At 32.3% G+C, this 18,920-nt stretch overlaps 1 protein-coding gene across 1 annotated transcript; it reads left to right on the plus strand.

Moving 5' to 3' along the window:
• Positions 1-2,075: 2,075 nt before the first annotated feature.
• Positions 2,076-14,361, plus strand: PAO1 (polyamine oxidase 1). The gene is made up of 10 exons (XM_086444513.1): positions 2,076-2,311; positions 2,410-2,659; positions 2,839-2,964; positions 3,121-3,182; positions 3,293-3,447; positions 8,262-8,405; positions 9,578-9,727; positions 11,775-12,029; positions 13,644-13,725; positions 13,832-14,361. Exons 1-10 carry the CDS (start codon positions 2,260-2,262, stop codon positions 14,047-14,049), a joined length of 1,494 nt encoding a protein of 497 aa, XP_086300639.1. The 5' UTR covers positions 2,076-2,259; the 3' UTR covers positions 14,050-14,361.
• The last annotated feature ends 4,559 nt before the right edge of the window (positions 14,362-18,920 follow it).

An 18,920-nucleotide genomic window follows, 5' to 3' on the forward strand; every position in this document is an offset into this window, starting at 1 on the left:
ACGATGAAATTTATAATCGTTCATCCTTGACAATTGGGGCATGCTATTTTGTTTAGACAATCTGGTGCAAAATGTCTCGATTCATTACAAGACCAACACACATATGTGTGTTTTCTATCCATACTTCAACCTGGTGTAATATACATACTAAAATGAGTAAATACACATAATAACTCGCATCAATTCAATACTTTATTCAAAACTACTATAAAAAATATACGTCCATACCCTGTCTGGAAGGTCTTAAAGTGGCCAATTTATCCATTGAGCCTATAGTAAAGTATAGGATAGTGGGAAGTGGTTTGAATAATGATGACAAATTTTATATGAAATCTTGAATTAATTGAGGAAGTAAGTCATATTTTTCCTTAAAAGAGGGGTGTGGTAGAAATTTTGAATTGCAGTTACGAGTTCCATGGGGTAGTAAGTAAGATTATGTTTGGCATTTTTTGTATATTAGACTTTGAAGTCAATTTTATGCAATCAGTATGGGTATCTTTAGATGTGTTTCACTGGATTTTAAAATAATTGAATCCACTTCTGTGAAAGGCATTTTCAATTGAAACCATAGTCATTTGTTCCCCGATAACCAAACAACTTCAATTAGAACATTAACTGAATTCATAAGCTAAGAAGCTATAAAATTGTTTCGATAACTAAAGAATTTCAGTTAGATCATAAGTTGAATTCATAAGCTAAGAACCTATAAAATTAAATTATAATTTTATAATAATCTCATTCACTATTTCAAAATAATATATACAAATAAACATTCCAAATCTACCAAAATACTCATGGAGAGGTGAGGAATTTGTGGGGTCTAAAATCAATTTGTAAAAATACAAAACAAATTGAAGAGATTGATGTCAAGGGGAGATAAACTTATGAATAGGTGAGGAATTTGTGGGGTTTAAAAAGATTGAAGATCGATAATGGTTAACATGCGACAATAGAGACTTCAAATCGACAATGACGACTTCCAATTATAAATGGAGAAAAACTCTTTTTTATTTTACGTTTGTTGCTGAATAAACACAGACAAACAAACATTCCAAATCTAACAAAATACTCATGGAGACACAAAACAGTTCGTATAAGTGAGGAATTTGTGGGGTCTAAAACCATTTTGTAAAAATACAAAACAAATCAAAGAAGTTGATGTCAATGGATTAGGGTAAAGATAAACTTACGAATAGGTGAGGAATTTGTGGGGTTTAAATGGATTGAAGATTGTTGATGGTCAAGATGTAATAATGGAAACTTCAAATTGTAAATGGAGAAAAACCATTTTATTTTTTTGTTGCTAAAATAACACAGAAATATAAACATTCCAATAGGAGAGAGAAAAAAAATTAAAAATAAATCTATGTAAGTGATAGAGAGAAACTTATGACGAGATTTCAATCGATTTCAATAAGACAATTTATAAATTCGCTTTATGTGATAGGTATTCATGAGGATGATGATGATTAGGATGATGATGCTTGGACGATTGAGTTCGATGAGGTTTTGATAGCTCTTTTCATCTCTTTAAGTTTCAGTCAATTTATAAGTTTGGTTTAAAGTAGAAAGATGAGATAGATAGCAGACAATGAAGTTAAGCTATTTAAGTGGACGAGGGTATTTTAATCAAAACATTGAGGTCACTATAGTAAAAAATTTAATTTGCTGTATTTTTTAAAATAAAAGTGAGATAATTTTTTAACAAAACATACTTAAGGAATTTTTTATTTTTTTTGGCAAAATTCTCTTATAAATAAATAATTATTTAAAAATATATATACAAATTTCCGATCAACTCTAGTTTTATTGGTTTTCAATTTTCAAAGTATGGTTCTATTCATCTTGTTTGTCTCGTGAAATGACGTGAAGCATTTGAAATCATGATTGACAGTTGACGCCCTTAATATTTGGCACTTTCACGTAAATGAATCCTTTCTCTCTGCCTGCCTACCGCAGAAAGGGTATTATAGTATTTTTAACTGTAAATTCGAATTAAAAAATAAAATAAAATACTAGCTTCAACTGAAATTTGGAAGATATTCCATAGGGATTCGTAATAGCGGATCCTTAGGAAAGAAATAATGATGTCGACGAAATCTGTGACTTTTTTCTCATCTCAGCCTTACATTTGATGTTCGGTATCAGCCCATTTGAGGTCAAAATACGAAAACTATATAAAACCACTCCTGCTGTTCTAGCCTCACTACCAACAATTCTCTCTCTCTCTCTCTCTCTCTCTCTCTCTCTCTCTCTCTCATGGATTCTTCGATTTCTTGTTCTGTCATCATCGTCGGTGCAGGTATTTCCGGTAAGAAACGTCAGATTCTGTAGTCAGATTTCCGGCTAAAAATTGCCACGTTGAATCTGAATATCTGATGTTTTTTTTTTTCCTTTCTCTTATGTAAGGTATTTCAGCAGCGAAGGTATTAGCAGAGAACGGTGTCGATGATTTATTGATTCTTGAAGCTTCAGATCGTATCGGTGGAAGGATTCGTAAGCAAGATTTCGGAAACGTGTCGGTTGAGATGGGAGCAGGCTGGATACAAGGCGTTGGTGGAAAAGAATCGAATCCTGTTTGGGAACTTGCCGATAAATCTAACCTTCGTACCTGTTTTTCTGATTACAGTAACGCTCGTTACAACATCTATGATCAGAGGTTCGTAACTAAAACGTTTCGGATTTTATTTTGAACATTTGGCGTGGTTTAGTTGTTTTGTGTGGTTTTTCTCTAACTCACGCCGTTAGGTTCATGGCTCTCAAGTAGAAAGCGGTTTGCATTTGTGATGTTTAAGTCAAAATAATAACTCGTGCGATTCAATTGTAACTCGGTTTCAGTGGAAAGATATTTCCGAGTGGGTTGGCAGCTGACTCATACAATAAAGCGGTTAACTCGGCGATTCAAGAGCTCAGGAATCAGGAAGCGAAGCTTTGTGGCATTTCGACGATATCAGATCCGCCTTCGTAATTCCCTTCTTAATATTCTTCCTTAAATAATTTATTTTCCAGAAATTTTTTTCGCGTAAACCAAACTGAATTAAAATAACTGTAAAATTAGATAAAGATAATAATATTTGCTTTTCTGGGTTTTGGAAATTTAGGATTTCTTTGGTTTTTCAGGAAACCCAAAACACCAATAGAGCTCGCCATTGATTTTATTCTCCATGATTTCGAGATGGCAGGTGAGAATTTGCTCATTTTGATTCAATTTTTTTTTTTTAAATAAAAATAAAAATAAAAATACACGGAGTGAGATTGAAATTGATGAACTGAGAAGTGGGTTTGGTTACAGAGGTGGAACCAATATCAACTTATACAGATTTTGGAGAGCGAGAGTTTCTTGTAGCGGATGAGAGAGGATACGAGTTCTTGCTTTATAAAATGGCCGAAACATTTCTTTTTACCTCTGAAGGTAAAATCGTGGACAGTCGTCTTCAGCTCAACAAGGTTAGAATCTCTTCTTCTTCCTTTTTTTTTATTTTTTATTTTTCCTGAAAATTCCGAAATTCATGTTATTATTTTTTGTATACATGCATTCTTTCTGTCTTGTATCTTTTGTGTCAAATTTGACGCACCTTGGGGATTTGTGGATAACGACGTTTATTATCCTTGAAAAGCATTAAGCCAAAAAAAAAAAAAAAAAGGAAAAAAAAAAAAGCGCTTTTGATTTTGGTCAACTCGTTTTTGGATTCCCAACTATATTTTTTTTTAACTCCATCACTTTAGTTTGAGGCCAAGTATCTATCAATCATGGTCGTGGTCTGGGTTAGAAAAAAAATCTTTTGATACCTTTTTGAATAAAATTTATAAGTTCTTAAACGGGTGGGTTAGATAATTAATTGTAATTAGCTCTATCAAGATTCGAACATCATGATTTGCAATTCGACTTTTCCTTGTGACTTTTCTTATTTCTAATAGGTATTTCTTAATTTTTTTAATTTGTTTAGTGGTTACTTATTTTGATATAAATAATACTAACCTAACTAAAAAAGACACTCAATTGACATGGAAGGTATATATAATCATAAATGTTTTCTTATGCATCTTAAGGAAAAATATATGGTGATATGCACATTCCACATTAGTTGGGTATTTGAGTGTTTTTTTTAATTGATTGTGTTCGACATTGTGCTAAAGTGACAATGTTTGCATAATTATAAAATTTTCTCTATATATCTTGAGGAAAAAATTTGTGGTTTTGGGGGTCATATCACGTCAGCATAATGTTAAGTGCAATCAGTTTAGAACGACTTTGAAAATATTTTTTTGTGAATGAATATAGTGATATCAAATATGATTTTTTTTTTTTTTGGTAATTTTATATGAGACATTATGATTGTCATATCAATGTCATTTATTAAGAAGGTGGCATATTCAGAGGCACCTTCTACTTAATTTAATATATTGATTAAAGAATTTTTAAAGATTATATAGTAAAAAATGATATTTTTATAATTTTAAAAACTAACATAATTATAAGGTCATGAGTTGTAATTTCTTAATTTTTGACCAAAATGACTATGATTATATTATAGGTTTAAATGCAAAGGTGAGAGCATTTGTATTGTGAGATCCAAAATTTGGTGTCTAACCACTTCAAATTCATCTTTTTTCGTTCAAGGTGTATAAATTTGTGCAACCTCGAGATAGGGTTGTCAATGGATAGTTGAAATTTAAATTCGAATCCGAAAAATCAGATATTATTCAAAAATTTTGGATATAGGATTCGAATACTTTTTTACCATTCGAATAAATTTTGAATATGAATTCGAATAGTGATGTATTCAATTCGAAATACACTATCCGATTCAAATTTAAATAAAATAAAATATATCTTATTATAATATATATTATCTTTGTTTATTTTATTTCTCACTCAACTCTCAAACCACTCCGAAATTGGTCGACCTAGGGCTCTTGGTCGACTACTTCAATTTTCCTTTTTCTGTTGATCTTGTCTCTAGCGTTAACAATTCCAGGTAAGGCAAGCAACCTCTCTCTCACTCAAAACCCTTTTAAGATCCCATCTTCTTCAATCTTCAAACCATACAAAATCAAGGGTTTCTAAAAGTTTGTTAACCCCCTTTGTAATAAAATGGGAGGAGGGTTTGCTTATGGAGCTCTATTATTTTTAGGGTTTCTTGGGTTCATTTTCAGACAATGAAGCTCTGATGACTTCCACGGCTTCGAAGTAGTCTCTCACTGCTTTGATCTCCATGGAATCTTTTCGTATTTCTCTGTTTACAACATCTGAAGCTATTAGAACTCATGATTTGAGTGGTGAAAATTGTTCGATTTCGTAGTCAATCACACACGAGAAGCTCAGATTATTAGGTTTTGGAGTTAAAGAATTTTTCAACTAGTAATTGGGGTGGTGGTGAGTTTGATTGCCCTCGCTATACTGTTTCTTCTTCTTCTTTAATAAGGAAAAAATATGGATTTGATTAGCTATGAGATTCGAATCGGGTACTAACACATATCCGATAAGAAATTCGAATACGAATTCAAATATGAAAATAGGTATCCAATCGGATTTGAATTCGAATTTAGATACCAATAAATATTTTTGGATTCGAATTCAGATAGAGCCATATTCAATTTGGTAGCTATCTGTTGACAACCCTATCTCGAGAGGGTGGGCCAATGGAAATTTTGAATCTAATGAGTGGTGAAAGTCCACAAGTTGTGTGTTCGATACCTTGTACAAGCAATATTTTCTTGGGCCACCCATGAGGGCGTTCCCTCACTTATCTGGTGTGTGTCATGTGTGGGCATTGCACGTGCTTGGGGAGGGTACCATATGCCTTAGTTTCGGCTTTGGCTCATCTGGTTCCCCTAATCAAACATAAGTCTAGACACCTCAGTTATAAAAAAAAAATGTATAAACCTATGTTGCTTTGATTAGCAATATATTGAAAGTAAGAAAAATATTTAGAGAATTGCTATTGACACCCCAAATTTTACCTATTATATCCCAATTTCTTAAATTATTGATCACATCCGAATTAAAGATTAAAACACACTCTTTAAACATTACAAACACTTGGCTCAAATTATAATCTTAATATTACAAAATCATTATTACATTCATTTAAACAATTTCAATAGTTGTTGACAATTATCATTAGGCTCATATAAAATCCTAAACCCAAAAATTAGAAATCTAACAAGAAATGAAAAGAAGAGACGAGAGAGTGATAGCTTCAATTAGCACCCTAACTTTTGCATATTTCCAATGATTCACTTATTTTCTTTATTTTTTAATAGGTGAATCTCCATCTTGTTCGTTGTATATGATGAAATTTCGAGTTAGGTACATTATTTATTTTAATTTTCAAAACATGCATTCGTCATTTTTATACCCCAAGAACTCGTGAGTTCGTCCTTTTTAATATTTATGAATTCGTAGATATACCAATGAATTCATTAATTATAAGAGTGACGAATTCACTCATATGCATGATTTGGGAATTAAAATGAACATTGTACTGAAACTAAAATTTAGACATAATTTGAGCATGTTTTGGGAAAAATCTTTTTTTTTAATTGGAGTGTAATAAGCAAAAGTTAGAGTGCAAATAACACTCTCAATATTTAATGTATGATTTTATTATTTTTAGTTTAATAATTTTTTTTTTTTATTTTTAATGTTTCTCCTTGGCATAAAAGCATAAAATGGTAGTCATCGTTGAATTTCTTTACGACCTCGAAGAAATCTCCTTAATGTGACTCCTTACGTCCTTCCTTATATATGGTGGGTCCCAATACGTCCTTCAATCTTTTCCTCAATCTTCTCAGCCTGACTTGTTTCAAGTACTGTGTAGTGTTGTCGTTTTCCACATTTAATTTTGTGACCCCCTCTCCTTAAACACTTTAAATTAAACTTTAAAGACGTAGTTGGAATTAGTAAAGTCTTTCAGGGGAAACGATATTGCCAGTCACATCAAATGCTTTCCAGATTCTTTTATCTTTTTCAAATATATATATATATATAGGTTTCACCTATTTATTTATTTTTAATTGAGATTCGTGGTTATCACAATAAAAAAAAATTAATGAAATTAATTTGATAATCAATTGTTAATTACAATATAAGATTGATCGTTTCTTTGATATTTCCTCTTTTTAAAGTTTTATTTCTGTTATTGCTGGTATTCCTCTGGCCTTCTTATATAAAATCTCCTTTCCATTGACAAATGAAAGTAGTAGGTAGGTAGGAATTCTGCACAAGAATTTATTAATGTTTGATTTATTTATGATTGTACAGAGATAAGATTGGATTAGAAATTTCACAATTCCATAAAGAAAGTATGGTGTCCACCTATCTTATTTGGTGGTGGGCCTTGAAAATTTAAGTAATGCTGGAGTAACATTGAAATTAACTTCCTTTCACACATTGGTGCACATAAAATCATACATATCTTGATGAAAAGCACATCCGCATCGGTAATGTGTGAAAAAAAATGTCAATTTCAATGTTATTTCAGCATTTTCCTTCATTATATAATCCATGAATCCATATTACTGTGAATTGGTTTCCTATAAACACAAGGTGAAACCATAATTTTAAGAAAAAATGATGAATTATCTTCATTTGGACATGAAGTTCACAAGTACCATGTTGACAGAGTAGCACATAGAAAATCATTGATATTTTAATTTGTATTTCGATGAAATAAATCTATGATTAACTTGTATCATAATTCTAATTTTAAGTCTCATAAATTTGGTCAAATCACTCAATTTTATTTGATTTCAAGATAGCTTAACGTTGAAACTTGATTAGAATCACTCGAGCCAACTTGAAAAAGTATTGGGTTTGGGTCAAAAATATTATCAAGTCTTTTGCCTGTATATATTATTTTTGTAAAAAACAAAGGATGAATATTTTTGTTTAATATTAAAATGTTAAAATTATTTATAAATTAAAAGTATTTTTTATTTGACTTTTCAAATAATTTAATTTTTGAGTTGACCAGACTTGGTTCACTTTGGAGTCGTTCTCGAGTTTTAAAACATTTTTGGAATCATCGATTGCATAAGTTTGATTCATAGTGGATGTAGTTCCACTAAGTCAATTGTGGGTCGGTCATACATTGGTAAGGTGAGTGAGTTTGATATAAAGATACCTTTATCATTATTACGCCATTGACACTGTTTTGCACGCAGTTTGTTGGTTTGACTTTGTTGGAGGAAGTTGGACATGGACTGAATAGGTGGATAAATGAATCTGACACGCAATTTATGGTTGGGAATTGCAGGTTGTTAGGGAATTACAGTACTCGGGAAATGGCGTGACTGTAAAAGTGGAGGACGGTAGCATTTATAAGGCCAATTACGTCATTTCGTCTGTCAGTGTGGGCGTTCTCCAAAGCGATCTCATTTCCTTTCGACCTCCTTTACCCGTACGTTCTTCTCTCTCTCTCTCTCTCTCTCAAATATATTGCAAAAATATTTATTATGTATCATTAAATTTTTTTTATAATTACTTTTAAAAATATTAAATTTAAAATCTAATTTTATTTCGTTTTTAATTATTTAATATTACCATATTCGAAGGATCTTTTAGATTTTAAAATATTAAATAAGTTGATTTTGATTATAACATGATAAAAGTTTATTTTTATAATTTTTAAATTTAATTGTTTCATAAAGACCTTTTTCTATAATTAATTGTTGTTTGCTTTTGTACTACATAATAAATAAAGTATCTCATGAATAAATTAGTTTATTTTTATCTTTAACTGTTTTTCAAGAAAGATAGAGATTAGATCTTTATTTTGATGAGCATGACTTTGAAATGTGTATGAATTTATAATTTTATAAAATTTGAAAAACAACTTGAATCCAACTCATATTCATTAGTGCTGTATTGACTTGGGCTTAGCCTAGTTAAGCCTGATGAGAGTTGGGGGCATCCTACACTAGAACCCATCTCTTTAAGATTAGGTTAAGGCTCGTCTAGATTGACTCGAATCCAATACAGTAATTGATGGTTTTATTCCTTAGGAATACACTCCAATCTTTTTTATTTTTATTTTTATGGAAGTTTAAAATATTGTTTGACCTACTAAAAAAAAGTTTCATAATGCACATGGATAGCTTTAAGAAATTAATTAACACAAAGAGTGGCCTTGTTTTAAGAACCCACACAATTACAGTGGTGAGGTTCAATTTGATTGGACTATTTTATATTTCTGAAAATTATGATTTTTTAAAAATTATTATTTTAGTTAATTTTTTTTTTTTAAAAGAAAAATTAATTAATACCAATATAAACTATAATATTATTTTCAACAATAATAAATAATAAGAATCTTGATCAAGGGCAAGCTATTATATTAAAAATACTTCATTGATTTCAACACCTATGGATCATAGAGTATTGGAACCCACAGCTAATTAAAGATGTGATTATTTATAACAAGATTTTTGAAGGATACACGCATGAATAAACTCTATATCCTACCACTACCACGGTAGACTTCTTTTATGATTCCAGCTATGTACATATTCTCTAAATAATATATAATTAATTAAAATTTGTCAATTAAAAAACTGTTTTTGTTTTTGTCAGAAATGGAAAACGGAGGCCATAATGAAATGTGATGTGATCGTGTACACGAAGATCTTCCTCAAGTTTCCCTATAAGTTTTGGCCATGTGGACCCGGCACAGAATTCTTTATTTATGCTCATGAGAGGCGTGGTTATTACACGTTTTGGCAGGTTCGTCTCTTCCTACTCTGCCCACCTCATCCTTATGTTCGTGTGTAGTGTTCTTGGGGGGGGGGGGGGGGGGGAACATTTTGGCAAAACATTTTTCAAACACATGAGTTAGAGGTTTTGGAATGGGCTGATTTTTGGTAGGATGATCTCTACGGTGAGGAGATCATCATCACCAAAAATCAGCCCATTTCAAAACTTCTAGCCCCAGTTTACAAGTTGAAAAATCGTGGACCGTCCATTTTTTGTAAACCATTTTTGATGGGGTTAGAAGTTTTGGAATGGGCTGATTTTTGGTGATGATGATCTCCTCACCTTCGAGATCATCCTCACCAAAAATCAGCACATTCCATAATCTCTAACCCATCTTTTGAAAAATGTTTTGTCAAAATGTTTGTTGTTGAACATTTTCCTATATATCTATATATATATAGGTGGCGTTCTTTTGACAAAATCTTAGATGACATCTTAGACAAAGTATTTTATCTTATATGAACTAAAACTTTTAGAATGGACTGATTTTTTGTGAGGATGATCTCTATGACGAGAAAATCATCCTCACAAAAAATCAGTCAATTCTGAAATTTTAAATCCTAATTTATAAGATGAAAAATTGTGAACATCAATTTTTACCATTAGTTTGCAACCACTTTCATGGGGTTAGAAGTTTTAGAATTGGCTAATTTTTTTGTGAGGATGATCTACTGAATATAGAGATCATCATCACAAAAAATCAATCCATCCGAAACTTTTTAACCATGTTAGACAAAATTTTGTCTAGAATGTTGTCTAGGAATTTGTCAAAAGAATGCTACCCGATATGTATATATATAATTAATTATTAGAATTGTTTATAAATAAAAAATAAAAAATTGCTCTTAAGAATCATTCATCATAAATCTATTTTTTCCTAGTTAACTCTAGAACACTAAAACCTTTACATTTAAGAAATTTGAAAATTATCAAAACTTTTAATATAGGTTTAAAACTCCTCATGACACTCGACTAGGTCGATTCAACTCAATTAGATTTCAAAGCGACAAACTTGATGGAACTAGTTCATTGAGTCAACTAGTCAATTTGACCAAGTCTGCTCGAAAATGCATTGAGTCGAGTAAAAAACTTAGTCCATTTATTTTCCTATATATTAAGTTTTTGTGGAGAACCAAAAATGTATATATTTAATTTATTTAAAATATTAAATAATATTTAAAATATTTATCAATTTAATATATTTTTTAATTTGACTTGTCTTGCAAGTTGTTGATTTGACTCGATTGGCTTATTAATCGACATGAGCTTTTTGAGTTTTGAAACTACGATATTTTATTTAATTTTGGGGATAATGATATTCGTGAGAGAATAACATTAGGAGGTAGAAAAAGTCATTATTCCAAAAGGGGAGAATTGCTTTCGGCAGAATCATTTTATAATTATACACCTAAAAGTTGTATTTTCCACAAAATCATTTACGCATCTGTTTTTCATTCTCAATCATACATACCCTTAATAAATTTTTAAGGAAAAAAAGGCTTTTAAGTGGGTTTTCTAGTTTGACTAAATTTACTTTAGAAAAAATTAAAATGAGTTTTCTAGTAGAAGTAATAAATAAAATATTAAAAAAGATAAATAATTGTTTAACATGAGTATAGTTCTAAATATTTATAGTGTTCCTATTGTTTATTGATTAAAAGTTATGGTAGGCTATATGATTAATGAATGAAGTTGCTTATTGGTAAAACTGTAAATTCATGCAACTTAAAAAAATGATTTTTTGGTTTCTTCGATTGACAAACAAGCAGGTTAGTAGTTTAACCAACTTAACAAGTTGTTGGCACCATAAAAAAATGATTATAAAATATTACAACATACAAAATAATTGAAGTTTTCTGAAAAAATAATTACAAGTTGCATCCAAATGAAAATGTCTATAATATATCATTTTCATTATTTATTAGTTGAAATGGATGGTTTAATTATAATAAATCCTAGTAAATTATACATACCAACCTGATCCAAGCTGGCTGTTTTCTTGTGTACTAATCATCAGCACATGGAGAATGCGTACCCTGGGTCCAACATTCTTGTGGTAACGCTGACGAATGGGGAGTCGAAACGTGTAGAGGCCCAAAAAGATGAGGAAACGATGAAGGAGGCAATGGAGGTGCTTAGTGACATGTTTGGGCCCAATGTGCCTTATGCGGACCAGATACTCGTGCCTCGTTGGTGGAACAACCGTTTCCAGCGTGGCAGTTATAGCAACTATTCCTTCTTTTCCACCCATCAAGACTTTGTCGATATTAAGGTTTGTCATCAAAATTTTATTTTATTTTTACTTAAGAGACACAAGCATAGTTTTGAAATCTTTCAAGCTAGCGGAGCAACTTGGTTCGGTTTGAGTCAAAATTGGAATCGAGCTGACATTAGGTCGGTTCCACTACATGAGAACCAAAACCAAACCGAAATACCAATGGAACCAAACTAAGCTTGGTTTGGTTTGGTTTCATTCTATGGATTGCCAATATTCTATACACTTGCTTGAAAATAACATAGTTCTAATGAAAAATAAATATATAATAAACATAAAAAAGGCATTCATTCATCCATAAAAATGCATTAATCCACTGCCTTAACTCTTTCAATAATTCATAGTGTATATATATATATATATATAGGGAAATGTTCAGCACCCTAAGTTTTACCACACACTTTAACAAACGTTTTTTGTCCTACATGGGTTAGAAGTTTTGGAATGAGTTGATTTTTGGTGAGGATGATCTCTATGATTAGAAGATCATCTTCCCCAAAAATCAGCCCATTCCGAAATGTTTAGCCCCATGTTTACACGTTGAAAAATCGTGGACCGTCCATTTTTTGTAAATCAATTTGATGGGGTTAGAAGTTTTGGAATGAGCTGATTTTGGTGAGGATGATCTCCTCACCATAGAGATCATCCCACCAAAAATCACCATAGAGATCATCCTCACCAAAAATCAGCTCATTCCGAAACTTCTAACCATGTAAGACAAAACGCGTTTGTTAAAGTGTGTGGTAAAACTAGGGTGGCGAACGGGACCCATATATATATATATATATATATATATATATATATATATTACATAAGAGGTCGTTTCTCGGTTTGGTTCATTTTTGTTCAATCTTGAACCGAGAAACGAACTAAATTGACTGGTTCTCCATTTTCTTAACCCAGAACTGAATTACAACTTGTTCCAAATCGGCCAAAGCAACTCAAAGTTATTGGTTTGGTTTGGTTCTTGGCTTGAACCGGACCAAGTTGCACCCCTAGTCATATCACTTAATCGTTAATGAGCGAAACGGGATGTCGTTGCTGAGATTGTCCTTGATGACTTGTCTGAGTCATCATGGTATTAGGATTTTCAAGTCAAGGGGGGTTCTGGTTTATAGAGGATTTCATACTTGGAACCAAAACTGATAGTAAATCGGAATCATTTTATTTATTTATTTAGGTTTCCGTTTTAGGTATACGAGGAATCGAAACCAAAACTAGACGTTGAAACCCGCAATCCTAACAGTCCACCTACTTGTATTATGGTTTGGATAAACAAGAAAAACGAGGGACACGTGTAACGAAAAATGTTACTATTTGGATGTTCAAAATAGGCGGATTATGGTCAAAGAGATCACTACTAGTAAAGCACTCTGGATTTGCAATATTAATCACCATACCATTTGTACATGTAGATAGACTAATTATTAATCTTGACATTGATATTCTCCTTGATTCTTTCTCTGGTTGACAAAGTTTGGTCCTAGAGCACACCCAATTCTCACTGTCAAAGTTTAATTTGTTTGTGTCCCATCATCCACATATTTGCAATTTTCTATCTCCAATTAATTGGAAAATTGATGGTTAGAATTTTTTATTTCTATGATTCAGGCTCCAGTTGGACCCATATTTTTCACTGGGGAACATACAAATGAAAGATTCAACGGTTACGTCCATGGAGGGTACCTCTCAGGTGAGAATTGATTTACACTATAATACCTGTTTGGTTATATAATACTAGTTTGGTAATTTTAACGACTGAATGACTTAATTGGTCAAAAATAATTCTATATATGCAGGCATCGACACTAGTAATGCTTTATTGGAAGAAATGAGGAAGGAAAGACAACAAGAACAATCATTAGAAAGTCAAACCTTCTTGCTCGAGCCCTTACTAGCGTTAACTGAGTCATTGACTTTGACCCAACAAGAAGCTGTTTCAGATCTCCATAAATGGGATGTAGCTCGGCAACTTTTCCTAAATGGAAAATTGGTCATACAAGAAGCCATCAAATGATTCACTAGTGTGGACGCTTTTGGAAGAGCTTCCAAACTGAGTCGATCTTGATTGGGTTACAACTCAATCCAGGAAAGAATGAGTTGGGTTGAGTCGGTTCAAGTTGAAACTTTTTAAATTGGGATGAGTGATCATCCAAGCCAAAGAAGATTTTTACGAAAAGGCATATCACTGTTTTGATCCTATTCAAATTTTTTTTCCCTAACCATTTGACGAATGTGTCTTTATCTCTATTGTCACCAACAATTCAGAACTCATTTGGGGCAGCTTTGCGATCAATAGAAATCCTTCCCTGAAATTACTTCTCCTTCATTCATTTCTATAAGGTTATCCTTTTGGAATCCGAAAGCACTTCTAGAAGCTGCGAGGCATTTTGATAATTATGTTAAAAATTTAGACATTTTGATTATTAATTTAAAATCCAAGAAACACCCTACATATATATTTTGCTCATTAACTTAAAAATGACGACATTTTTGGATTCTTGTTCAAGAAACTTTTTGGGGCTTATTTGGTAACTTTTTCAGCTTATGCGATTGTTGTTTGTTGTTTGGAAAAGCGTCTCAGAAAAAATTGTGTTTGATAAACTATGGTGGAAACATATTGTGCTGTTTGCAAAAATGTTGTTTTGTGTTTGATAAAAACAGTTATAGTTGTTGAATTCTGGTAAATTGACCGATATACCATTTTTTTCATTAGGCTTTTTTCCTCCTCTTTTTTTTATTATTATTATTATTTTTTATATACCAAATCTAAGGTTATCTCAACTCATATTTTATAATGGTTTGCTAGCATGTAGACACCTCAATTTGATCGAATAAACTCAAGAGGTCAATTGAGTCTAGTATTGAGAATCAAGTCAAGAGAATTTTGATCAAACAAGTCAGGCCTACTTAGGCAAATCAAAACCAATCAAAAGATGATCAAAAAAAGGATTTTTGACTGGTCTTTAGTGACAAATGGCCAAGCATAGGCTTTGCCTGGTCGTAGGTCAACTAAAGGCCAGGCCAATTTTGTTATGACTTTTCCTTAGGTAATGCACAAGTTTAATTTGCACTGGCCCTTACTTATCTACATCCAGGGAAAGTGTGGTCTAGTTGTTCCTTGCTAAAAGCTGATTTAGTTGGGCAGTTAGGCAGCCCATGTGTGCACGAGATCCCTTCTAGCAAATGACCTCATGAGCCCTCTAAACTTGGATTTTCCCTCAAATTAACTTTAATAAATTCCATCAACACCCGTGCCTTACTCATTCATAATTTCCCCCCATCAAGATTCTTTGATAATCTTTATTATCCCTTAAACTTGACTCCAAGTCCTTCTTGGTCCCCATTTAAGGTGAATTACCTTTCTAACCCAATTTTGTTGAGTCTCATTAGAGGTGACGCACCCTTATACCTTTCTAACCTTCTTCAAGAATCAAATGAATTCCATGGTATTTTATGAGAATTGACCCAATTCTAGAGCCTATGACCATCCTATCCAACCTAGAGAATTCTCTAGAATTTGTGCTCAATGACCCATTTATTCTCAATTTGTTAAAGACTCATCTAAGCTATGTGACCAAAATATCTAAAAAGTTACCACCCATTTACTTGCTACTAAGCCTAATTTCCTCTAGTTCAACTCAAAACCAACGCCTTAAGACGCTTTTAACCTCCCTCAAGAATTCTTTAAAACTTGTTGTCTTTTACAATCATATCCTTTAATCATCATGATTTCTTAGACTCATAAGAATATAAAAACAATCAATAACTCTTTGATGAGGGACAATTGAGGTCATTTAATGTAGTTTTGTTGGTAATATTAAGAATTCTAGTATTTAGGACAAGTTTATCCCTAAGGGTCTTTCAAAATCCTATAATAGGATCCCCATTCAAGGCAAAAATGAGGAGAAGAATTTGAACTCTAAAACTCTATCAAAATCCCTTCTTTAAAGCTCCCAACCTTCCCAAAATTCTGTCAAAATAACCATTTATCCTGACTAAAGAAGCCAAACCCAAGAGGAAGAAAGAAGAAGAAGAAGACCAGGGTGGGAAAAGTTTTAGCTCAGTCATTCTTTAATTCCCTATTCTCACCTCCCCATTTCTTGCTTTAATTGTTCTTTTATTGTAAGTAATGTTTCAATTCTAGTTAAAGTAAAGTAGATTTACATTTCCTAGTCTAAGGGCTTGGGGGAAGTAATCCTTCCTAGTGATGTAATCTCCCCATATAAGTCCTTACTAACCTCTATGATAGCACTAAAATAGTTGTTCTTTGCTTATTTATTTCCATGCATTTTAAATTTTCTAGCTAGTTGCTCTTATTTCTTTACTTTCCACGCAAGTTAATTTCCTAGAATAGATGTTTTCTTTTCTTATTTTTCTTATGACATAAGAGCTAGAGAGTAAACCATCCTTGGAGGTAATCTTCTCTTACTAAGTCCATTACATGCATACATCTTGTAAACACCTCAATTTATTCAGACCAAATCCGAAAGCTCTCAAAATCAAGTTAAGAAATGTCCAGTGCAATCTTCAAATTGGATTGAGTAAGACCCATTTCAATGGAGCCCAACACTCCAAGATAATTTCAAAGATTATTTAAGCCAGGTCATGGGTAAGTCACGGTCTGGAGAAATTTTCCTCAAGGCCGTGGGTCACCTACAATCCAGTGTATTTTGTTAACAAAACCTTGGGCAGATCATCTTTTTAGGCAATTTTGCAATCCACCATCCTCACCAAACACCCATTCAGATGCGTTTGTTAGAACCCATATGCTTATAAATATGCTTAGGGAAAATGACTTCTTAAACCCCCTTTTAATGGCTTATTCTTCAAGTAAACCCTCCCCAATTACTTCAATACTCATGCATTCATCATTTTCTAATTTTTCACCAAGGTTTCTTGTAAATTACACATTCTTCTACAATTGACTCCAAGTCACCTTTGCTAGTACCCCCAACCTTGTTCACCATTCAAAAAAGGTAATCAAATTCAAGAAGCTAACATAATTTTTCCCATCAAAGAGAATGCTTAAGAATTTTGTGTGCAAAGACACTCATATCTTTAAGTTGTTGAAGTATAACTAGGTAGAAAGTCTAGAATGTCTTAAAATCAAGTACTAATTTACATATCATTTGACTTATATCTCTTCCAATTTGCTTAAAGTTTAGGGTTTAGGATCATTTTGACCCTCCTCAAGAACTCTCTAAAAATTAGTAGGTATTTACTGACCTATCATTTGATTATCTTGATTAGTTATACTCAATGGTATGTAAAAGACCATTAAGACCATTTAAATGAGGGATAGATGAAGTCATTTTATATGATTTTCTTGTGAATTATGGAAACTATAGATTTTAGGATTAAACTATCCTCAAGGGTCTCTCAAATCCTATAAATAAGAGACCCATCCAAAGAAAAAAAAAGAGAAGAAGAGTTAGAACTCTAAAACTCTATCCAATTCCCTTCTCCAAACCGTTTAACCTTCCCAAAATTCTATCCCAATAATTTCTTAAATCCAAGAAGAAGAAGAAGAAGAAGAAGAAGAAGAAGATAAAGAAGAAAAATAAGAAAGAAAGAGAAGAAGAAGACCAAGTTGGGAGAAGTTCTAACACGACCCCCTTCTAATCCCCCTATTCTCGCTTCCCCATTTCTTTACTTTTAATGCTTTTATTTTCAAACTTTGTTTCAATTATTGTTTAATAATGTAGATATCTAATTTCTTAGTCTTAAGGTTTAGTGGTAGAGAGTAATCTCTCTTAATGAGGTAATCTCCCCCAATAAGTCTTTGATAAGCTCCTTGAGAGCATTTACATTTCATAGGCTTAGATGTTCTTACATTATTTACTTCCATGGAATTTAAATTCTTAGGTTAGTTGTATTTAATTTTATTTACTTTCTATGTAATTTAAATTCTTAAAATAGAATTATTCTTTATTTTACTTTCTTAATGACAATAAAGCTAAAGAGTAAACCTTCCTTGGAGGTAATATTCTCTTATTAAGTCTATTACATGCACATACTCACATCTAAAATGGCTATTGAACCAAGTGTAAGGAATTCAATCCAAAATTCCCAACGTGGTGAGAAAAACATACGTCAAAAAGAAAACAATCACACGCACAAGACAATATTTACGTGGTTCAGCAATTTGCCTACGTCTACGAAGTTGCAGAGATTTCACTATTATCAAGAAGAAAATACAAAGTGCGACTAGAATCTCAAAAACAACAATCAAGACCTGAAAAACCCTAATCACCAAAAATGACTTCTATATGATGCGCACAAGATTCACAGTGGGTTACAAAACGGGCCAAAAAGAATTTCCTGAGGACGTTGCCCCCTGGACCCCCAGAAGGCTTGTCCATGAGCACTCTATAGGCCCAAGCCTCCACTCCATGGACTAAGCCTAAAAAAATCTACCATAAAAAAATCATGCAATATTATTCCAGTCGGCGTCAACCAGATCAAACATAACTAAGCTCCACAAAACCCAACAAATCTCTCACTAGGAGACTAGTTCAACTACAACATCAACTGCTATCTTCCAAAAACAATCCCTCATCCTCCTGTCCTCAAGCTAGAAGACCAACTAAAGCGGTACACAGCTTCAATTTCTCAATAATAACTCCCATAGTCAACATGTTTTTCGAGTTCTTAGATCCACATATCTTTTCAAGTATTACCAGTTTATTTTTAACAAGGTACCTGATAAAGTGGTATTTTGTCTGTAGATGTTTTGACTTTGAATGACAAACTGAATTTTTAGCAAGAAAAATTGCACTTTGACTGTCACTGTGTAGAATGCCCATCTCTTGCTTTTTGACCAATTCATCTAACAAATCATGTAGCCAAATCATCTCCTTTCTAGTTTTAGTTGCTGCAACATAG

Source organism: Akebia trifoliata, chromosome 6 (genome assembly GCF_017979445.1).
Source record: "Akebia trifoliata isolate Shusen 1 chromosome 6, ASM1797944v1, whole genome shotgun sequence".
NCBI lineage: Eukaryota > Viridiplantae > Streptophyta > Magnoliopsida > Ranunculales > Lardizabalaceae > Akebia > Akebia trifoliata.